Source organism: Bufo gargarizans, chromosome 7, assembly GCF_014858855.1.
Source record: "Bufo gargarizans isolate SCDJY-AF-19 chromosome 7, ASM1485885v1, whole genome shotgun sequence".
Lineage (NCBI taxonomy): Eukaryota > Metazoa > Chordata > Amphibia > Anura > Bufonidae > Bufo > Bufo gargarizans.
This window is the reverse complement of record NC_058086.1, coordinates 134274317-134299149: the sequence shown is the minus strand read 5'-3', so window position 1 is coordinate 134299149 and position 24833 is coordinate 134274317. Positions and strand designations below refer to the sequence as shown.

The window sequence follows — 24833 nt, the reverse complement described above, 5'->3', positions numbered from 1 at the left end:
CAGACCACAAGGGTCCAACAGGGATCCGGAGGGAAACGTTCTGGACCAACAACCAGAGAACGCAGCAACACAGCTCCAGTGGGCCAGTATAGAAGTCCAGGCAGGAAGCTCTATATCTGGCAACCAGAGAAGTGTGAGAGGGGAATATAAGGAGGTTGGGAGTGCTGGACAAGGAACAGCTGAGGAGAAGGAGCTACGGATCCCTGAGTGAGCCAAAAAGGGTTGCAAAGCAAACCCAGAAAGCTACCATAAGGAAACAGCCCTATCTTACATAGAGCGCGCAGCCAACCGCTGCGACTTCCTGACCCCGGGTATAACGGAGTCAGGCGTGGTTCTTGACACCCTCGTGACAGTACCCCCTTCTCTACGAGGGGCCTCCGGACACTCAGGACCAGGTCTCTCAGGATGAGAGGCATGAAAAGCCCGAACTAGCCTGTCGGCGTTTACCTCAGACACGTTTACCGCAGGAACCCACATTCTTTCCTCGGGACCGTAACCTCTCCAATGGTTATGACTAGTATATCAGGGTTACTATTAATATATGTCACAGCGCCTCTCAACGCCACACTGCTATAAGGTGGAGGTATATATAGTGATATTAGCAGGCACTCCTCCGTGAAGATGGTACAGTGTATGCAGATAGAGCGGCCGTCAGGGCCAATACTTGATGACTGAACCTGGAAGGGAATTGATTTATGGACCAGGACGCTAACCCCACGGGAATAGCTAGAGACCGCTGAGTGGAATGTATGACTCATCAATGACCTATGAAATACCTGTGCCCCCTCCTTTGTAAAATGGCTTTCTTGCAAACAAATAATAGTAGGGAATTACAGGAGCAGAAAATCCATCACGGCAAATCGCTTTGACGGGTCACCCATGCCGCTCACATTCCAGCTCAAAATATTAAATACATTAGCCATACTTGAACATCAGAAACATGACCCAGATGATAACATAACGTAATAGGAGCATTGTAGGTACTGGTGATACAGTGGCGGTATCGTACCAATAGACAGGCATGATATCACAGATACAGAGCATCAATACAGACATGGTAGAGAAGAGCCCCAGAAAAAAAGAGTAACAGAAACAAATATTGAAGATATTGAAGAGAGCGGCAGACCCGACGAGAATTAACAATTTTGGATATCTGAAACTCTAGATTACCATCCACAACAACAGGAGGGGGTGGCAGCGGTGACGGTTCTAGAGGTGGATATTTTTAGAGTAACGACTTATGAAAGACGTTATGGATTTTAAAAGTCTGAGGTAGCTCCAGACGAAAAGCCACGGGGTTGATGATGGCTACAATTTTGTAAGGGCTAATGAACCTAGGACCCAGTTTCCAAGAGGGAACCTTTAATTTAATATTCCTAGTAGACAACCACACATAGTCATTCACTCCTAGGTCCGGACCTGGCGACCGTCTCTTAACAGCCATGCATTTGTATTTACCTCCCATATTTTTCAAGTTAGCTTGCACCTTCTGCCATACCGATGAAAGAGATGACGAAAACCGTTCCTCTTCGGGAACCCCAGAAGACCCCCCCTCTTTGAAAGTACAGAATTGGGGATGAAAACCATATGCACCAAGAAATGGTGACTTGCCAGTGGATTCCTGACGACGATTATTTATGGCAAACTCAGCTAACGGTAAATATGATGACCACAACTCTTGGTTTTCAGACACAAAACATCTTAGATATGTCTCAGGGTTTTGGTTGGTACGCTCAGTCTGTCCATTCGACTGAGGATGGAAAGCTGAGGAAAACGACAAGTGTACCCCCAAACGGGAACAAAAAGCTTTCCAAAATTTAGAAATAAACTGGGTACCCCGATCCGAAACAACATCGGAAGGGACCCCGTGAAGCTTCACGATTTCACTGATGAATACCTGAGCAAGAGTCTTAGCATTAGGTAGTGCGGGTAACGCAATGAAGTGTACCATTTTGCTAAACCTGTCCACTACTACCAAAATAACAGTTTTACCCGCAGACAAAGGTAAGTCAGTGATAAAATCCATTGACAGATGTGTCCATGGTCTATTGGGAATGTCGAGTGGTAATAGAGACCCTGCAGGACGTGTATGCGAAACTTTTGCGCGCGCACAGGTAGAACAAGAAGACACAAAATCCAATACATCCTGACGCAATCTTGGCCACCAAAAACGACGAGACAATAGCTCCAAGGTTGCTTTACTACCCGGGTGCCCAGCAAGTGCCGAATTATGATGTTCCTTTAATAATTCGAAACGCAGGTTCAACGGTACAAACAATTTCTCTGAGGGGCAAGAGACCGGGGCATCCCCCTGGGCCTCTAACACCTTCCCCTCCAGAGCAGAGTGTACCGCAGAAACAACCACTACTCTTGGAAGAATGGGTACCGGATTACTCACATTACCCCCTCCAGGGAAACAACGAGATAGTGCATCAGCCTTGGTATTTTTTGCCCCAGGACGATAGGTAATAACAAAGTTAAACCTGGTAAAAAATAGCGACCACCTAGCTTGTCTAGGGTTGAGACGCTTAGCTGATTCGAGGTACAGAAGGTTTTTGTGGTCCATAATCACAGTGACGGGGTGGATTGCCCCCTCTAAAAAGTGACGCCATTCTTCAAACGCTAGTTTAATAGCTTATAGTTCCCTATTGCCAATATCGTAGTTCTTTTCTGCTGCAGATAGTTTTTTAGAAAAGAAAGCACAAGGACGCCATTTGCCAGGAGACGGACCCTGAGACAGCACCGCCCCCACTCCCACCTCTGACGCATCGACTTCAACAATAAAAGGCTGAGAGACATCAGGTTGGACTAGTACAGGTGCCGAGGTAAACCTCTCTTTTAGAGAGGAAAAAGCAACTTTAGCGGCGTCAGACCATTTAGAAAAATCAGTCCCCTTCCTAGTCATGTCAGTAAGGGGTTTTACAATAACTGAATAATTTTTAATGAATTTCCTATAGAAATTCGCGAAGCCCAAGAACCGTTGCAGTGCTTTGAGGTTCTCAGGAAGATCCCAATCTAAAATTGCCCTGGACCTTCCTAGGATCCATACGGAAACCTGAAGCAGATAAAAAATAACCTAGGAATTGTATCTCCTGAACGGCGAAGACACATTTTTCAATTTTAGCATATCATTTATTCGTCCGTAGGACCTGCAGTACTTGTCTGACATGCACCTCATGTGTTCTCAGATCAGACGAATAAATTAAAATATCATCTAGGTATATTACCACAAACCTGCCGATTAGATGACTTAAAATGTCATTAACGAAATGTTGAAAGACGGCAGGAGTATTGGTCAGACCGAAAGGCATAACTAGATTTTCATAATGCCCCTCAGGGTTGTTAAAAGCTGTCTTCCACTCATCCCCCTCCTTGATACGAATCAGATTGTAGGCCCCCCTAAGATCAAGTTTGGAGAACCACCTAGCACCCGCAATCTGGTTAAACAGGTCAGGAATGAGAGGAAGAGGGTATGGGTCTCGGATTTAATTCGCGAAAATCTAGGCAAGGACGCAGACCCCCATCTTTCTTTTTAACGAAGAAAAACCCTGCAGCCACGGGTGAAGAAGAGGGTCTGATGTGTCCCTTAGCCAAGCTCTCGGAGATATAATCTTTCATGGCTTGTCTCTCTGGACCCGAAAGATTATATAACCTGGTCTTGGGTAATTTTGCGCCGGGAATAAGGTTAACCGGGCAATCATAAGGACGGTGAGGTGGTAACTTCTGACAACCCTTTTCAGAAAAAACGTCCTCAAAATCCGAAATAAATGTAGGTAGGGTAGTTATGGAGGCGATTAAGCAATTGCTATTTAAGCAATTTTCTCTGCAATGCTCACTCCACTCCGATATCTCCCTGGCCTGCCAATCCACCACTGGATTGTGCGCTACCAACCAGGGAAGGCCCAGCACTACTGGAGTGGGAAGCCCCTCCAGAACATAACATGAAAGCATCTCGTTATGGTGGTCCCCTACCCGAAGGTGTAAATTATGAACAATGTGGGTGAGGTTTCTCTGAGACAGAGGAGCAGAATCAATAGCGAATATGGGAATAGGTCTCTGTAGCGTACAGAGAGACAAATCCATAGTGCGGGCAAAATGGGCATCTATCAAATTTACCCCTGCTCCACTGTCTAGAAAGAAAGAAATAGTCTCGGTCTTAACACCAAAAACAATAACCGCTGGCAACACAAATTGCGATGTACGTATGGAGGAAACATATACCCCCCGGCTGACATCCTCCACACAGCCTGGGGTTAGTAGTTTTCCGACGGTCTTTTGTTTCTGAGGAAAGAAGGACAGACATTAATGAAATGACCCCTCTCCCCACAAAAAAAACTACGGCGAACCTCAGGAGGACGGACCTGACGAGTGGTTCCTCCTAGCTGCATAGGCTCGTCTAAGTCCGTACAGACTAACTGCTGCTTGGGAGGGGTTACCAATTGCTCCGGTTTTTTCAACCTGTCCCTAAGGCGTCTATCTATTCGGATAGAAAGGGACATAACCGCATCAAGGGAAAAGGGGGTCTCATATAATGCAAGCGCATCCTTAACCCTTTCGGATAACCCAGAGCAGAACTGACTCCTGAGAGCCGGGTCGTTCCATTGGGTATCCGTAGCCCACCTACGGAAGTCAGAGCAATACTCCTCTACTGGCCGCTCTCCTTGTAGGAGTCTCCGTAATCTTGATTCAGCCAGTGCGACTCGGTCAGGGTCGTCATATGTGAGACCCAAGGCCCCGGAAAACTCATCCACTGACCGAAGAGCCTGGGAATCAGTGGGTAAAGAGAACGCCCAGGACTGCGGGTCCCCCTGCAGCAGGGAAATAACAACCCCCACCCGCTGTTCTTCATTACCAGAGGAGTAAGGGCGCAGTTTAAAATATTATTTACAGGCCTCACGGAATATCAAAAACTTGTCCCTTCCCCCAGAAAATCTGTCAGGGAGAGGGACCTTGGGTTCCGCAATAACCTGGTTACCAGTAGCAACCGCTGGGCTTGCGGTCAGTTGTAATTGCTGCTGTTGCTGGAGGACCGACGCCTTCAATCCTGCCACCTCCAAAGACAGGCCATGAAATTGTTTGGACAGAGCAGCAATTGGATCCATACTGGATTCTAAGTAGGTAAAAAAAAAAAAAAAATTTTTTTTTTTTTTTACCTACACAAAATAAGGGCCAGATATAATGTAATGACCGGCGTCACGCACAGGGAGGGAAAAGGGAAAGCCCTGCCCATGGGAGAGGGAAAGGTGGTGACGCTGCCACCTGACTGCCCTGACGTCCCTAGACGGGTTCCTCACCCGTGCGGCGATCACGTGCCTAAACCCTGGCTTTCCCTAAAATGAGCCCTAGATAGTGAACGGGCCGGTGGGATCGCTAGTCCGCACCACTGACACTAAGAGGGAAACACCAGGGAGAGGACAGACAATACAGACAAACACATAAACCCAGGTTGGCGACCACAGCAGACCACAAGGGTCCAACAGGGATCCGGAGGGATACGTTCTGGACCAACAACCAGAGAACGCAGCAACACAGCTCCAGTGGGTCAGTATAGAAGTCCAGGCAGGAAGCTCTATATCTGGCAACCAGAGAAGTGGGAGAGGGGAATATAAGGAGAAGGGAGTGCTGGACAAGGAACAGCTGAGGAGAAGGAGCTACGGATCCCTGAGTGAGACAAAAAGGGTTGCAAAGCAAACCCAGAAAGCTACCATAAGGAAACAGCCCTATCTTACATAGAGTGCGCAGCCAACCGCTGCGACTTCCTGACCCCGTGTTAAGGTTACCTGCACAATTGCTTGTAGAGGTTACTCGAAGAGGGGAAGGAGTCCAATGGCAGCGACACAGGAACAGAGGAGCGTGGAAACGGAATGGATGAATGATCCCGATATGCAGGAATGGCGGTGGCTCAATGGACCCGATAAGGTGCACGTGGTAGATGAGTGCCGAAGAACGAGGAAGGCAAGAGAGTAGTCAGGCAGTCCTGGGTTGGTACACGGGATGGCAGGTACAAGGATTCAGGATGAGGCAGGAGAGTAGTCAATGGAGGCAGAGTTCGGTACACGAGATGGCAGGTGCAAGGATTCAGGATGAGGCAGGAGAGTAGTCGATGGAGGCAGAGTTCGGTACACGAGCAGGTTAGCAGACAAAATACTGAGAGGCTGAAGCAAGACTACGGCTGAGATAGCTCAATAATCTGGCAAGGGAGGAAGTGACATGGTCTTCCTTAAATAGGGCGTACACAGATCTGATTGGTCAAACCAAAAGCAGGAACATTCAGGTCAAGGAGGTGGTTCAAAAAAGTAACAGAAACTGTCCAGTAAGCTCTGTGGTCTAGTGAGCAAGGCTACAGCCTAGGACGCTGGAGTCTCCCGGTTCGATCCCTGACAGTACTCCCTCTCCTCCACGATGACCTCCGGGCATCTCCAAGATAGGCTGGGGTATTGCCGATGAAACTCACTGACCAGTCTGGGAGCGTGTACATTCTCCTTGGGTTCCCACGAGTCCTCATCAGGACCATAACCCTTCCAACGGATCAAATACTGCAGTTTTCTTCGACAAATTCTAGAGTCCAGGATCTTTTCTACAACAAACTCCTCTTCTCCATGCACCCTGACTGGTGGGGGTGGCATCAAAAAGCGATCAGGGAAAGTATTCTCGACAAATGGTTTGAAGAGTGAACAATGGAAGACCGGATGTATCTTGAGCGAATCCGGGAGTTTGAGTTTAAATGTGACATCATTAATTTGAGCCGAAATCTGATACGGTCCAATGTATCTTTGACCCAGTTTTTGAGAGGGGACTCTCAGCTTAATATTTTTTGTAGACAGCCACACTTTGTCCCCAATATGAAAAACGGGTTCTGGTCTACGGTGTTTGTCCGCAGCTTGTTTGGAGCGTCTTTGGGCCTTGTGTAAATTCTCCATGATTTTTCCCTGTACCTCCTGCAGGTTAGTTAACCGTTCAGTTACTGCTGGGAGGGCCGTGGTGATTGGCTGATGGGGAATGAAGACTGGATGGAGGCCTGTGTTTGCGTAGAACGGGCTGAAAGAAGTCGAACTGTGTTCCGAGTTATTGTATGCAAATTCTGCGGTGGAGAGATGTTCCATCCAGTCATCTTGTAAATGGGTAATAAAACAGTGTAGATACTGTTTGAGGGTTTGATTAGTTCTTTCAGTCTGACCATTAGATTGTGGGTGAAAAGCTGATGAAAAAATTTACTTTGATTCCAAGGGCAGAACAGAAGTTGTTCCAGAATTTGGACGTGAACTGTACCCCACGATCAGAGACCACGTTGTCTGGAATCCCGTGTAGCCGGAACACTTCACGGATCATGAGTTCTGCTGTCTGTTTTGCAGATGGTATTCCTTTGAAAGGTATGAAGTGTGCCATCTTGGTAAGACGGTCTATGACAACAAGGATAGTGTTCATTCCTTGAGAAGGAGGTAAATCTACCACGAAGTCCATTGAGACTGAGCCCCAAGGGCGAGATGGAACCGGAAGTGGTTGTAATAATCCCAGAGGGGAAGAACGTGGTGTCTTGTAATGCGCACAGGTCAAACATGAAGAAACATACCTTTTCACATCCCCTTTACAATTGGGCCACCAGAAGGAACGAGATAACAGTTCTTGAGTTTTTTTTTATGCCCAAGTGACCGGCCAACTTGGAATCATGAGCCAGTTTAAGGACTTCAAGTCGAGCTATTTCGGGAACATATAGTTGATGATCCGGTTTGATCCAATAACCATCCTGGAAGTGAAGGTTAACCTCACTAGTGGGGTGGCTAAGGAAAGAGTCACTCTGATATCTGTCTTTAATTCGTTTCCATAAATCCCCCGAATGGGTGGCCCCCAAGAAGTTTCTTTCAGGCAGGATCGTGGTCTGATTCTTATTTTCTTGGGAGGAGTCAGAGAACATTCTGGACAGCGCGTCTGCTTTGCCGTTCTTAGAACCTGGACGGTAGGTAATAATAAAGTTAAAACGAGAAAAGAACAGGCTCCATCTGGCCTGTCTGGAGGATAATCTTTTGGCGTTATGCAGAAACTCAAGGTTCTTGTGATCAGTCAAGACGGTTACGGGAATGGTGGCCCCCTCCAAAAGGTGTCTCCACTCCGAGAAAACTTCCTTGATTGCAAGTAGTTCCTTATTCCCGATGTCGTAATTTTTCTTGGCTGGGGACATTTGGCGAGAAAAATAGGCACAAGGGTGAAGCAACTCTTTATCTCCTGTACGTTGTGACAAAACCGCCCCCATTGCTGAATCAGATGCATCCACTTCTACCGTGAATGGTAGTTCTGGATCTGGATGGATTAGTATTGGTGTGCCTGTGAACAGAGTCTTTAGTTGACTAAATGCGTCTTGTGCCTCGGGAGTCCAGGTAAAGTGTACGGTTTTCTTTGTGAGTTGTGTGATTGGTTTGATGACCCTGGAGAAATTCCGGATAAATCTCCTGTAGAAATTGGCAAAACCGATGAATCTTTGTATGTCTTTTACATTTCTGGGAGTAGGCCACTCCGTTACAGCTCTAATCTTGCTGGGGTCCATCTCTAGACCCTTCGGAGAAATGATGTATCCCAAAAACTGAACAGTTGTTTTTTCAAATTCGCATTTCTCAAGTTTAATGTAGAGTTGGTGTTCTCGAAGTCTCTGTAGAACCTTGCAGACATCCATACGATGTTGCTCCAGACTTTCAGAAAAAATTAGAATGTCGTCCAAGTATATTATTACGAACTGATCCAACATGTCCCGGAACACATCGTTAACAAAGTGTTGAAATGTAGCTGGCGCATTACACAGTCCGAAAGGCATAACAAGGTATTCGAAATGTCCATACCTAGTTCTGAAAGCAGTCTTCCATTCGTCACCCGGACGAATACGGACCAGGTTATATGCTCCTCTGAGATCGAGTTTCGTAAATATTCTGGCAGTGCGCAGTCTTTCGAGAAGTTCAGATATTAAAGGAAGGGGATAACGATTTTTTACAGTGATACTATTAAGTTTCCGGTAGTCTATACAGGGGCGTAAAGAGGAATCTTTCTTTTCTACAAAGAAAAAAGGAGCACCATCTGGAGAGGTGGAGGGTCGGATAAACCCCTTTTTTAGATCTTCATCTAGATATTTTTTCAAAGCCTTCAATTCAGGATCAGAAAGCGGATAAATGCAGCTAAACTGTATTTCCGCTCCCGGTAATAGTTCAATCGGACAGTCGTAAGAACGGTGAGGAGGAAGCTTATCTGCATTTTTCTTGTCGCCAACATCCTGAAAATCCTTGTACGGCAGAGGTAATAACTCACTTGTAGACTGTTCCGGAACCAGAGGGATCGCTGGAGTTGAAGACTGAGTGTCTTGCAGGCAATTACACTGACAGAATTCCGACGGGAAGTGTAGTACATGATTTTCCCAGTCAATGGATGGATTATGAATCGCCAACCATGGGATCCCCAAGATTATGGGAAATTTTGGTGAAGAGATCAAAGAAAAATGGATGTCCTCAAGGTGATCCGTGTTGATGCGCATTTGGAGCTTTACCGTTTCTTGCGTAACTGGACCTGAGGAAAGAGGTGAGCCGTCCACAGTCTCCATATCCAATGGTGTTGTTCTCTTTAATAGTGGGATATGTTTTTTTTGTGCAAATGTTAAGTCCATAAAATTGCCCCCGGCCCCAGAGTCCAGCATAGCAGAGCAGGAGATTTCGAGTTCAGAGGTGAAGATCTGAATGGGTACCATGAAATGAGACTCGGGGATAGTAGTTTGGTCTTTCTTCCAAGCAATAGGGGAAATAGAGTTTATTTCAGAGTGTATGGAGTATGGATTTTCTGATTCCAATTGTTCTTCTATCTCTCTGACCGCGTTTATTCTACGGACCCTTCTAGGGCAGTCGATAGCATAATGTCCCGGTTTTCCGCAGTAGAGACAAAGATCTTCTGAGATGCGTCTTTCCTTTTCCGCTACAGTTATGGATCTCCGTAATGCATCGATTTGCATAGGTTCCGGTGCAGGTTCAGGATTACGGGGAGCTGATGGTCTGAAAAAATAGGTGGGTCGGTTTTCCTGCGCCCATTCTTTCTCCCTTCTCCTTTCAGTAAGTCTCTGATCGACTCTGATACAAAGTTTAATGAAGTCTTCAAAGTCTTCTGGAATATCTGTCCTAGCAAGTTCATCTTTCATTTGCTCAGACAACCCCCGCCGGAACTGACTCTTTTGGGCGGCATGATTCCAGGTGGTGTCGGTCACCCAGCGGAGGAATTCGGCTGTATAAACGGCCACTGAACGATTTCCTTGGCGTAGATTAAGTAGTTTTAGTTCCGCAGTAGCACAACGATTAGGATCATCAAACATCTGACTTATGGCAGAGATGAAGGTCTCCTGATCCCGCAGAAGGCTGCTGTCGGTCTCCACGTAAGGAGATGCCCAGGCGAGAGCCTCATCAGACAAAAGATTGATGATGAACAATACCTTCATCTTTCCAGTAGTGAACCGGGCTGGATTCATTTCAAAATAGATTCGACATTGGTTCAAAATACCTCGGAATTGGCGTCGATCTCCATTAAACCTTGCTGGGAGCGGCATGCGAGTATCTCCAGCTGGGGCCTGCCCCTCCAGGAGTTGTCTCTGTAGGGCGATTATTTCCCCTTGTTGATCTTGTACCACACTTTGTAACTGGGAAAACTTTTCCTGATAAGTGGTTCCGAATTCTTGTAGCTCTATAACTTGTTTTTTCAGGAGCGTCACTGCGGACTCCATTTTTGAGGCCAGATTATTCTGTTAAGGTTACCTGCACAATTGCTTGTAGAGGTTACTCGAAGAGGGGAAGGAGTCCAATGGCAGCGACACAGGAACAGAGGAGCGTGGAAACGGAATGGATGAATGATCCCGATATGCAGGAATGGCGGTGGCTCAATGGACCCGATAAGGTGCACGTGGTAGATGAGTGCCGAAGAACGAGGAAGGCAAGAGAGTAGTCAGGCAGTCCTGGGTTGGTACACGGGATGGCAGGTACAAGGATTCAGGATGAGGCAGGAGAGTAGTCAATGGAGGCAGAGTTCGGTACACGAGATGGCAGGTGCAAGGATTCAGGATGAGGCAGGAGAGTAGTCGATGGAGGCAGAGTTCGGTACACGAGCAGGTTAGCAGACAAAATACTGAGAGGCTGAAGCAAGACTACGGCTGAGATAGCTCAATAATCTGGCAAGGGAGGAAGTGACATGGTCTTCCTTAAATAGGGCGTACATAGATCTGATTGGTCAAATCAAAAGCAGGAACATTCAGGTCAAGGAGGTGGTTCAAAAAAGTAACAGAAACTGTCCAGGAAGCTCTGTGGTCTAGTGAGCAAGGCTACAGCCTAGGACGCTGGAGTCTCCCGGTTCGATCCCTGACACCCCGGGTATAACAGAGTCAGGCGTGGTTCTTGACACCCTCGTGACAACAGCAGGAGCTAACATGCGCTGCTGCCGCTCACATTCCTGACCAGGCCATGCCGCCATTTCCATCTGAGATCTGTTATTTTAGCCGGAAAAAAAACTTTGTGGGGGGCTTTTTGTACGTCTAAAATAAAGGATCTCAGATAGAAATGGCTAAAACAGATACAAAATGAGCATAACTGAGCATAACAGATGCTCAAAATAAATGATACATTTTTTTGTTTTCTGTTTTTCTGATGGATCAGAAGAACGGAAAATGAAATAGTGATGTGAACCTGGCCTGAGCATGCTGGCAAGTAAGACAGTATGCCCGAAGTGATGATGCACTAAATGGGGGGGGGGGGGCCTTCCAAGGTGCATCTAAAACCTCTGTCGTGGGTCTGTGTTCTTATGATAGGGTCAGCAATAGGGATGAGCGAACGGTTCGGGTTATCTAAGAATTTAGTTATGGATTACGCTACAATGGACCATAAGTTATGGTCCTAGGTAGCGGAATCCATAACAGAATTCTTAGATAACCCCAACCTGTATGCCGAACTTGAAACACAAGTTCGCTCATCCCTAGTCGGCAATGGCAGACTTGGAGTTTAAAAGTCCAAACAGATTTTATTTTCCATCCAAAACAAGACAGTGGCATCCAAGTATATTAGTCGCTTTTACCATACATAAAATACAATAAAAGCGTATTAATCCCTGACTGAGGTCCTAGGGATCATAAAGTTCAAAGCAAGAAAAAAGGGTCATCAGGCCCAATAAATCCCACTAGGGACCCCCCTCAATAGATGCTTTAAAACAGCTTTTATTAATTACAGTAAAATATATATTTAAAAAATTATCCAGAGTGTGACGTTGAAGGGGTTCTCCAAGAGTATAAAATGTCCTCTCATGTGCCGGGCACCCCACATGGAATATACTTACCCCGGTCCCTGCTCCCGGCGCTGCTGCTGGTCTCCGCACTGCCGCTGCTGCTTCTTCCTGCACATGGATGAAAAATGAAAACATCCCGTGTCGGGGGGGGGGGGGGGGGGGAGCAGCCAATGGCAGATGGGGACGAGCCTGCCTAGCATCGCCAGTGACGCTAGGGAGGCTCGTCCCTGTCTGTTATTGGCTGCTCCCCCCCCCCCCACACCGGATGTTTTCATCCGTGTCCAGGGAAAAGCAGCAGTGGACGTGCGGGGACCAGGAGCGGTGCTGGAAGCGGGGACCATTCCATGTGGGGGCGGTGCCCGGCACATGAGAGGACATTTTATACTCTTAGAGAACCCCTTTAAAATTATCAGTCAGCCTCCAGTTTCCCACACATTCTTGGGAGTTTATCTAAAGGGGGTTTTTGTGTGTGAGGTATCACAAGAGAAAAAAAGTTGCCACTTGAAAGACTACTTTGCAACAGTAGTCTCTCAAGTATTGGCTATTACACAATATTGTAAGCAGGCATTACACTGCCGCCTTTAAGAATAAATGGGATCATTTATCAAACTGGTGTAAAGTAGAACTGACTTAGTTGCCCATAGCAACCAATCAGATTTCACCTTTCATTTTCTAAAGGAGCTGTCAAAAATGAAAGGTGAAATCTGATAGGTTGCTATGGGCAACTAAGACAGTTCTACTTTACACTAGTTTGATAAATGACCCCAAAAGTGTCACTGAAAGTGATCTTATTAGGGTACAGTAGTTCTGTACTGATAGGCCACGTTAGTAAGCACAGACTCTGTCCCTCAATCTACTACTGGGTCCTATGTTTGGTTACAGTAGAGTTATAGCTGGTGAACGTGGTAGTCGGTCGACCCGTAAAGCTACGTGGAGTTCATGCCTACATTATTATCGGTGCTGGGCGCACTCTCAGATCTGCTGGGTGCAAAAATGTAATATGCACTCAGATTAGTGGTCTAGAGATACATACTATCAGTATATTAGGTGCTGTCAGCATACCATAGCTTAGATAACCACAACAGACTTAGTACATACCTCCCAACTTCAGACAAGAAGGAAGAGGGACACTATGTGCAGCGCGCCAAATTTTTTCTGCAGTAGGCCACGCCTCTAACTCCGACCAAAAAAAACTAAACTCCTAATCCCAGCCAGTCCCCTAAATGCCCCCACATAGTAATTATTCCCCCTTTATGCCACCACACAGTAGTTATGCCAGCATTGTGTCCCCTTCACAGATTATGCCCAGGTATGTGTCCCCTCATAATAGTTGTGGCCAGATAGATTCCCCCTCACAGTAGCGATGCCCAGATAGGTGCCCCATCACAGTAGTTATGCCCAGATATGTGCCCTCTCACAGTAGTTAGGGCCAGATATGTGCCCCCTGACAGTAATATGCCCAGTAAAGTGCCCATTCACCGACAGTAAAAAAAAAAAAAAACGTTGTTTCCCTCTTCCTTCTTTTTTTCTAGTTGGGAGGTATGTACTAAGTCTTTTGTGGTTATCTAAGCTATGGTATGCTGACAGCACCTAATATACTGATAGTATGTATCTCTAGACCACTAATCTGAGTGTAAATTACATTTTTGCACCCAGCAGATCTGAGAGTGCGCCCAGCACCGATAATAATGTGGGCATGAACTCCACGTAGATTTACGGGGTGACTGACTACCACGTTCACTAGCTATCACTCTACTGTAAATGCTCGACTGAGATGCTTACTAACATGGCCTGTCAGTACAGAACTACTGTACCCTAATAAGATCACTTTCAGTGACACTTTATTCTTAAAGGCACCAGTGTAATGCCTGCTTACAATCAGCGTGCAGCCATCTGAATTCTTGCAAAGTAGTCTCTCAAGTAGCAACTTTTTTCTCTTATGTGTGAGGTCTGATACCTCACACATAAAAAACCCCCGTATATAAACTCCCAAAAATGCGTGGGAAACTGCAGGCTGACTGATCATTTTAATTTCACACTGCGAGTAATTATATAGATATATATGTTACTGTTATTAATAAAAGCTAAGTTTTAAGCATCTACTGAGGGGGGTCCCTAATGGGATTTATTGGGCCGTATGACCCTTTTTTTCTTGCCTTAAACATACACAAAATAGATCACCTTGCGCTAACTATACATCAGGTGACCTCACCTAAATACTCCACAATCAAACACAGGGGATCCGGCTTTGCACAGTCACAAGTCATGCAGTCTCCAAGCTCCGACACTGAACGCTCTCTGTATCTCTTCCCACAGTAATGAGACCACCATCTTCATCTGGGTTTGCCTCAGGCTAGGGGAAAGTTTTGTACTGGAAGGGAATGGCAGGTCCCTCTACCAAACTACCCACATAAAATTCCAGGCCCACAAAACTGAAAATTGCCTTAGTACACTACACTTTGCTGAAACCAGCCAGCTTTTACCTCAACCATCTAAGCATTCTAGGTGAGATATACTTTACCATACACAGTGTTACATTAGCATACAAATAAAGAATAATTTTTATGAATCAGAGGACCAGATGTTCATAAAGGAAAGGTAGGTTTATTTTTGGGGGATCCAGCTCCACTTGATGTATGCTTACTTTAAAAACTATTTTGGTGATGACAGACTCTCTTTAATATGAACTGCTGAATATATACAATGGTTTTTGTGATGGCTAACCTTGCTTGGCTATTCTCAGAACTCCATAGAAATGAATACAGCATGCTGGGAGTCGTAGTTTCACCACAGCTGGAGTGTTGGAGGTTAGCCATTACTGGAAGTCATCCTCTCACAGACTTTATAGAGAAATGCAAGGCCAATAGATTTTCTATTACCTGTGGTAGAAAGTGAAATGGAGCTCCCTAATGGAAAATTAGGAAAAGAAACATAAAACTGTTTTGAAAACCATTCCTAGTAAGGCACACAACACATACTGACACATTTTCTTGTATTATTAATTTTGATAATAAAGGTGTATTTTCATATTTTTGCTTCTAAGTGTATATCTATTCTGCTCCATCTGACTCATCATTGTCCTCATCCGCTGTTATCATCGTTGTCCTGTCACTATCAGCACCAATGTCCCCTGCAAAATGCTTGTACTAACTCAAAGGGGTTGTTGAGTAGAGAAAATGTAGGCAAAGGACTTAAAAAGTGGATTAAAAAATAAAAAAGCAATACCTCCCTGATCACCCAATGCTCCCATTCTGAAAATGAGGAGATGCTCAATAACTGGTGAGAGCGGTGACCGGCTCCAGCCAGTGGTCGGCTGAACAGGCATTTCCTTTGTGTTGAAATGGGACTGAGAAGTGGAGACCAGTGAGCACCCAGTAAGCACTGGAACAGGAGTAGCGGGGGATCAGTCAGGGTAGTATCGCCTATTTTGGTTTTATATCTCACTCTGAGACCTTTGCCCTATTTTTCCTCCCACTAGCCAACCTCTTTAAATGCAACAGAATAATTTATTACTTGGTTTATGCACTTTTTCAATTGTTTTCACATTCATGACGTGCGTTGGAATTCCTTTTCATGAACACTATTTTTTTTTCCACATTTCTGGGCAGCAACTTCCTGCATCAGTCACTGACATTGTTCCTTGTGGCATCACATACCATCTTTTAGTATATACTTCAGGGTAGGAAGCCAAGGTACATCCAAACTATACAATTGTGGCCAAAAACATGTTCTTTGATTCCATGAGTGTAAGACTCTGGCAATGAGCCTTTTCTGTCATGACTTATGTGGGATTAAGACAACCTTCCAGACTGTTGGGGATGAGCATTTGTATAAATGCTTGTTCCACTATCCTGTCCATGACAATATATTGACATGACAACTGCATATTTCCAGACTTATGATCTTACAAGGGGGTTGCTATTCCTTCATTTGCATCAATACTGCAAGATAATAGGTTGCAGAATATTGCACCAGACACTCAAATTTGCATACATTCAAGTAGCAGCCAGTTTAATTTGCCTAGCGTTTTCATGTGCCAATATCTGGAGAAGAAGAAGACAGATGGAGCAGAAAGATTCACAGATGCAAGGAATCCGGTAGTATTGCACTGAAAATTGGACACTTTTTATGAGGCTGGTTATCGCCAGAAAACATACTTGTCTACTTTCTTGGATTGTCCAAGAGGCTGCTGGAAAAGTAAGAGAACTTCGGGGCTCCCAGAGGAGTTAGTAAATCCACACAACACAGCTCAGAAGGCTGCTTTCTCGCCCCTCCACATACTTTGAATATGCAATGCATTTAAAAAGTCTTCAGACCCTTTCACTTTTTATGTTGCGGCCTTGTGCTAAAATAAAAAAAATCTAGTTTTTCTCCATCATTCTGCACTCAATTGCCCCATAATGAGAATGAAAACCAAATGTTCAAAATCTTTGCTAATTTAGTGATACAGAAAAACTAAAATCTTACATTGACTTAAGTATTCAGAGTTCAGACCCTTTATTCAGGACTTCAGGCTACTTTCACACCTGTGTTTTTGCCTGATCCGACAGGGATCAGCAATAAACGCCTCCACTTCTGATAATACAACCGGCTGCATCCATTATGAACGGATCCAGTTGAATTATCTTTAAAATAGCAATGATGGATCCGGCATGAACACCATTTTATAGTCAATGGGTTCCAGATCAGTTTTCTATTCTGTCAGAGAAAACATCATGCCAGATCCGTTTTGCTCCGCATCCAATGCCTCACAGAAAATCGCAGCTTGCTGCGGTTTGCTCTCCGGTATGGGAACACAACTAAACAGAACATAATGCATTTTCGAGCATTCTGTTCCGTTCAGTTACGTTTTGTCCCCATTGACAATAAATGGGGACCAAGGGGAAGCGTTTTTTCTCTGCCGGATCTCAGTACCGGAAAATTTAAACGCAAGACTTAGTTGAAGCACCTTTGGCAGTGATTACAACCTCCAGTCTTCTTGGGTATGATGTCACAAGGTTTGCGCACCTGGATTTTCTGCCATTCTTCTCTGCAAAGCTTCTAAAGCTCTGTCAGATTGAATTTGGGCAGTCAGTGGACAGACATTTTCAGGTCTCTTCAGATGATTTTTGATTTGGTTCAAGTCAGGGTTCTGTCACGGACCCTCCCATGACAGAGGTGAGAAGATCTGAGAGACTGGCGGCACGTGAGGGTATCGGACAGTCTCTCTGTTTACTCCTTGCAGTGTTGTTTTATAATGGCCACACCTCTTGTCAGGTGCAGCTTGTGGTCATTACTGAGGCTCTATTTAGTTCTGACTTACACTGCTTACCATGCGGTCGATATTTCCTGCTAGAGTTGGTTGAGTGTGTTGTTCCTTTGGATCTCCTGCTCCTCCATTCTTCTTTAAGCTAAGTGCATTTTGTTGTTCACTTGAGTGTTGTTGTCTAGGGAGACGCTGGTTCCTTCATCTGGGGAGGAACCAGTAGTGTCATTCCCTGCCACCACTCCTGGGGCCTTCCAGGGCTTAGGTTCCGGTGTATGAGTATTTCCACCTTCAGGTTCTAATTATACTACTGGCAGGAGTCAGGGAGATGTCTAGGGATTCCTAGGAGGTCACCATCCCTCTCCCTTAGCTTTGAGGCCTAAACTCCGGTTTATTCCTTCTGTGTGTTATCCCCTCCTTATTACCCGTGACAAATTCTGTCCAGACTCAAGGACTTATTCACAGAGTTGTCCGTGAGCCACTCCTGAGTTTTCCTGTCTTGACTGTGAGATTATGGTCATTGTCTTGTTAGAAGGTGAAACTCCCTGTCCTTGCTGTTGAAAAACACCCTACAGCATGATGCTTCTGCCACCAGCATGCTTCACTGTAGGGATGGTATTGGGCAAGTGATGAGCAATGCCTGATTTCCTCAAGACATGATGCTTAAAAAATGAGGCATTCTGGTTTCATCAGACCAGAAAAGCGTGTTTTTCACAGTCTTTAGGTGATTTTCTGCAAACTCCAGGTGGACTATTCATGTGTCTTTTACTGAGGAGAAGCTTCTTTCTAGCCATTGTGCCATAAAGCCAAAATTGGTGGAATGCTGAAGTAATGGTTGACCTTCTGGAAGATTCTTCCATCTGCACACATGATCTTTGGAGCTCAGCCAGAGTAATCATTAGGTTCTTGGTCACTTCTATTACCAAGACCCTTCTCCCCTGATTAGTTAGTTTGGTGGGGTGGCCAGTTCTAGGAAGAGTCCTGGTTGTTCCTAACATCTTCTATTTAAGAATTATGGAGGTCATTGTGCTTTTGGGAACTTTCAGTGGAGCAGAATTTTTTTGTACACAATCCTGTCTCTGGGCTTTACAGGCAGTTCCAACTCATGGCTTTGTTTTTGCTTGGATATGCATTGTCAACTGTGAGAGCAAACAAAGTAAAAGGTCTAAATACTTATATCTACATTAAATTTTCTCCGTTTTTTGAACTGTAGATTTTTATTAGCACAGAACGTGCAGGTTTTCAATAGTACAGAAAAGAAAAGAGGAAAAACATAAAATGGTACAGCATAGCTCAAACAGAGTCATTGAGCAGACCATCAAAATGGGAATAAGCACAAAAAACATTGCGTACAGCAGTACAGGTCCCATAGTTATGCCAAAAGATATAACACATAAAACTCAGGACAAGGGATAAGACAACTGACAGAACACCAAGGGAAAGGGACAGGTAAGGGGAAGTAAGAGCAGGGATGGTAGGGGAGGGGAAGAAACCATTAGGGGGTGCCAGGTATGTATCCCAAGGTAGCCATATCGCTGGGAATTGTTCCACAGTGTTGGACTTGGTGGGAGGGGTAGTCTGTTTCCAGAATTTGCCGCTCAAGGATTTGGCTGCAGTACATAGTGAGAGGAACAGTCTGGAGGAGTACTTGTTCAACCCCGGAGGTGGTAGGTTAAGTAAATAGAACTGTGGGTCTAGCGGTACAGTGGATCCAAAAAGGGAATGAGCCACATCCCTCACCTCCCCCCAAAATGGGGTGATATTTGGGCACGTACAAAATATATGGTACAAAGAACCGTTCAAGCACCGCCAGCAGACAGACGGAACAGTGGGGTTTATGGAATGTAGGAGTGCAGGGGTATGGTACCAGTGCATTAGCGGCTTTATGCGTCTCCTTATATGTGGTGCAAATAGATGACTGGGCTGCCCTATTCCATACAGTCTGCCAGGCACTGCGAGAAAGAGGCGATCCAAGGGCGGTAGCCTATTTATCCATATATGCATGATGTGGGATCTCGCCCTCTGCGGATGTGGCCAAACAGTGGTTGATGAAAGAGATCAGGCCTCTCGTCTCGGTGCCTAGTCGGCACAGACGCTCAAATGGAGTAAGGAGTGACATCTTAAGCGAACCAAAAGTAGTGCTCACATAGTGACGAACCTGGAGGTAGTGGAGTCCCTCCATCGCCGGGTTACTTTTGATTGGTCCTGAAGCTGCACAAAGGATCTCAGCGTCAGAGTAGAAGCGTCCACAATGTCCGCCAGGTGGAAGAGACCCAACGACGACCAGACCCGGACCATAGGAGTGGTTAAGCTGGAGGGAATAGCTGGGTTGTAAAGAAAAGAGATTATAGAGGAGGGCTGAGAGGCTAAGGCAAATCGGCTGTGGCAGGTGTCCCATATGTGTTTGGTAAAGGCCATAGGCCCCAGGAGGGTAGTGTAGGGGGCCACGGGGGTCTGTTGCCATAGCAGGGTGTTCGAATGAACCGGTGCAATCCAGAGCTTTTCGATTTCTACCCATATAGTGTATGCCTGTTGGGACGCCCAAAAAGGAACAACACACAAATGGGAAGACCAGTAATAGTATATGATATTAGGGACCGATAGGCCACCTCTATCCATGGCCGCGAACATGATCTTGCGGGGGATGCGGTGACGTTTACCTTGCCATATGAAGTTGAGAATTGCCTGTTGGAGGAGGTGTAGTTCTGACATAGGGATTCGTACTAAGAGGGTCTCAAAGTAATAAAGCAATTTTGGGAGGAGGGACATCTTCACCGCTGCTATGTGGCCAATCAGCGATATGTATAGAGGTTTCCATTTTTCAAGGAGGGTCTTAAGCTCACGAAAGAGGGGAGGGAAGATACTGAAGTACAGTGAGGCATACTTAGGGGTAATATAAACCCCCAGGTACTTCAGCGTGGTATCCATCGGTAAGGGAAGTTGCTCCAGGGCAATGTTAGATCACGGGCGGGTATAAGGACCGGTAGGGCCTCTGTCTTAGAAGCATTGACCTTGTATCCCGAAAGGGCGCCGTAGTGAGATAGGGCCTTTGGTAAGTTTCGTAGTGTAACGTGGGGCTTGGTCAGGATGAGGAAGACATTGTCCGCGTTAAGGGAGATCTTAAATTCCTTAACCCGTACTTTAAGTCCCTGAATGTCGGGTGGTCAGCCCTGGTGCGTACCATTAGAGATATTAAACTGGGTGGAGGAGCTGAAGGGCAACTTGACAAGCTCCGAAGGGACAGAGTAGAGGCTGAGAATGGCTTGTAGAAGGGGTCCTGTGATACCAAAGGTTCGGAGGGTTTCGAATAGGAAAGACCAGTCGAGCCGGTAAAAGGCCTTCTCTACATCAAGACTCAAAATAACTGTGGGGGTCGAGGTAAGTGTCGCCACATCTATTAGATTAACAACCCGACGAGTGTCATCACCGCCCTGTCAGTAGGGGATAAACCCCACCTGTTCCTTATGGACTAGTCTGGGGAGCCACACATTCAGGCAAGCAGCGAGAATACGGGTGAAAATTTTAAGGTCTGCGTTAAGAAAGGCGATTGATCTATAGTTAGCACAGTCTTGAGGGTCTTTTTCATTTTCTCATTATTATCGACTGCAGATTGATGGGGGAAACTTGAATTTTTTTTTTTTATTCTAACATAAGGCCACAACATAACAAAATGTGAAAAAAGTGAAAGGGTTTGAAGACTTTCTGATATCTATTGTATGTGGCACCATGATACTGCGTAATTAGATGCAGCCCCGGTACTCCAAGTGCACTGATGGGGTGGTCACGAGATGATAGGGGGCGAAACACTGCACAACTGGGGGCATGGTTTGAGTTATAAGAAGATGTGGGCTGATAAAAGGGATATGTCGATGCCTGAAAAAACACACTCAAGTCTCTCAAAGCCCTCTCTAAAAGTTGGCAAGTATGTCAGAAAATGGATGCCCAACAGCATATGGCTTTCAAGCCTGGATACTTGTTTTGTGGGCAATGATTCCAGCTTGGATGGCATTATCACTAGTCTTGAGCGAACTTGTGTTTTAAGTTCGGCGTCTAAAGTTCGGGTTCGGGTTATCGAAGAATCGAGTTTTGGATTCTAAATTCCATTATGGTCCGTGGTAGCGGAATCCATAACGAGATTCTTCGATAACCCGAACTTTAGACACCAAATTTAAAACACAAGTTTGCTCAACACTAATTATCACTCAATTTGTGCAATTTAGAGACCCCAGACTCAAACTCAGATGAAGTATGGATTAATAAAAAAAAATATTAAAATGAGCTGCAGGCAGCATGTTATAGAGCAGCAGGAGCTGAGTAGTTTGATATATAAAACTTGTGATTTATTCACTTAAAGGTCATCTGTCAGCAGGATTAACCCTATTAAGCCAGGAATACTGTCTGGTAGAGTTTATTCTGCTGATGAAAATAATATTTGCTTTGTGAAAATTGGATGTTACCTTCCTGAGAAAAAAAAATAAGACATTATTTATGCAAACTAGGGCTTCAATTAACTGAATGGCGTGGCGCTGGAAAGCTGAGAAGCTGATGTTCACAGAAGGGCTAGCCTCACCCCTCAGTGCACGGAAAACCCTCATTTGCATAAAGAACTAAAGTCTTTATTCTCCGGAAGGCTACAACTAATTTTCACAAGATAGGTATCATTTTAATCGGAAAGATCCACTTTACCAGACAGTATGCCTGATTGTATAGGGTTGATCCTGCTGACATATGCTCTTTATTAAATCTCAGGTCATGCTGCGCTTAGGGTATGACCACGAGGTAAGGTTTCCTGTTGCCGTTTTGGAAAGCAAAATCAGGAGTGAATTCAAAAAAAGAGAAGTCATATCTGTCCTTTACATTTTCTCTCCCTTTATGGTGAACTCCTGATTTTGGTTTTATAAAACTGCATGCAGAAACCTGACCGTGTGGCCGTACTCCTAGCAGTGCAGTGGGCGGTCCTGCTCAGTGACTGATCGCTAAAGCTGTGGGCACGGTCATACAAATACGGCTGTCAATCACTGGACCACCCACATGCTGCGTTCTCTTCTCTGTTTACCTGCTCACTGTTAATATTGGAGAGGCAAGCAGTGCAATCACAGCTCCTTCATCACATTCACTTCAATAGGTGACAGCCATTCCATTGAAGTGAATGGTGAAGCTATAATTATACCTAATTGCCGCTGTAATGTCCACGGCGAGCAGGTAAACAGAGAAGCACTGCATTCCCTTCAAATAGCGGTTGCCTATACTGAGGATAGGTCATCAATACAGGATAAGCGGACAACCCCTTTAAAGAGGTTATACGAGACTAACAAATGCTCCCCCATATGCCCGGGCCCCTCACAGTGAATCTACTTATCTGGCTCCCTGCCAACATCAGATGTTTTTATACTCGCAGAGAAGCAGCTGCGGCGGTGCGGGACCAGAAGTGGCGCAGGGAGCCAGGTAAGTTGAATTCATGTGAGGAGCCCGGCATATGGGGGGGGGGGGGGGGTCATTTGTTAGTCTCGGAAAACCCCTTAAAGGGAGCCACAGAGAATCAATTTTGCTCAAGTCTCCTATAGAAATAACATTCCATACATGATGTGAGAATCATATAGAGTGCGGGTTCCTAATTTGTTAACAAGTGTATTGACAAACCAAGGTCAAGCTTTGCAGGCTCCACTGTTTCCAACACAGTACCATCTGTCACCCGTATGTGTAAAAAAATAGATATATGTATCCATTGCTGACCTCCAGTGGTAGAAAATAAAATGACAACTGCTGCACAACACAATGTAGACTGTTATCCAGTATTCACACTATGTAGACAACTTCCGAAACTAGATCTTAAAAAGGGAGTAAAGTTAAAGGGAACCTGTCACCATGAAAATACAGTGCAATCTGCGCGCAGCATGTTATAGAGCAGGAGGAGCTGAGCAGATTGAACGTTTATAGGAAAAGATTCAGTATAACTCAGTCAGTCATCATTTATGATATGTAGGGTGAGGTACAGTAATTCAGAAATTCCACACATTTCTCTAACTAAATTTGAACTCATTATATACTGTAGATATTACCTGCATATAGCTGCATTAGTAATGCCAAATGAAAAATATAGTGGAGGACAACTGACAAGCATCAGGCCTGAATGAGTAGTATTTAACCACGTAGAAAACTACCTGGAGATACGTATCAGTATAATAGTAAAAACATAGCCTCTGATTTATCACGTCTTCACTCCAGAATTCTGGTTTCAAAAAGTCATAAAAAGGGGCTTTTACTGCACTAAAAAATGCAACTTTTTGCATTTTTACACCACTCACTCCTGTTTTGAACTATGGGTTGGAAAGTCGGTGTGATTAGCTATGCTAATGAGTTTCACTCCAGATTTCAATGGAGCCACAAAAGGTGCAGACGTGTGATGTTCGCAACCGCACGACCGTCCTGCGTCCCGGCAATTTTTTTTTATATAAATGTCCTATTCTTGTCAGTTTTGCAGGACATTTCTACAGAAGTTGAAAAATTAAGGGTGGCATGCACTCAGACGGGATCCATGCTTTGCAGATCTGCAATTTGCAAAACACGGCTGTGTGCATGAGCCCTTAAGAATGAGACAAACCTATCAAACAACATAAGAAATTTGATAAATGTGGTATAAAATACATCAACACAGATTCAAGCAAAACTGACCGCAAATATTTCCCTCATGATAAATAACCTCATAATATTCATTATCGTAGACTTGGAAGATCTTGTTCCCTGGTTTGGTGACATACATACATTATTTGCACTAAATGACCCAGCGTCATCTTTTATTTGTGTACGATATGTACTGATTTATAACATTGTATATTTTCAGCTCTCCGACTTCATGCCTCCAGGAATATTTACCGCTGTGGCCTCTGCTGTCCTGGCATTGTTTTTTGCTGTGTGTGCAGGTCTTTGTATCTTTATTGCCATAGCTGGCATGAGGTCAAGTCAAGGAACATACAGTCCGAGCAGGCAGGAGAAAGAAGGATCCCGGGTAGAGATGTGGAATATCGCTCAGCCACCGCCACTGGAGAGACTCATTTAATAATAAGTACTTTCTTCTCCAGCTTCAAGGATGTCAGTACATCTCAGGAATCCCCTCCATTGCATCTTAATAGTCACATGGTCTCTGAGATTATGGGGAAGATTTTTTAAAACTGGTGCAAAGGAAACTGGTTTATTTGCCCATAGCAACTAGATTCCATCTTTCATTTTCTAAAGGAGCTGTGAAAAATGAAAGGTAGAATCTGATTGTTCGATATCGGCAAATAAACCAGTTATCTTTTACATCAGT

General features: G+C 45.0%; 1 protein-coding gene across 1 annotated transcript in view; it reads left to right on the top strand.

The window, feature by feature from the left end:
• CRB1 (crumbs cell polarity complex component 1) overlaps positions 1 to 24584 on the top strand; it is an 80487-nt gene extending 55903 nt beyond the window's left edge. Inside the window, exon 13 of the mRNA XM_044302422.1 lies at positions 24369 to 24584. Coding sequence (XP_044158357.1) covers positions 24369 to 24584 — 216 coding nt within the window. The remainder of the gene's footprint in view (positions 1 to 24368) is intronic.
• The last annotated feature ends 249 nt before the right edge of the window (positions 24585 to 24833 follow it).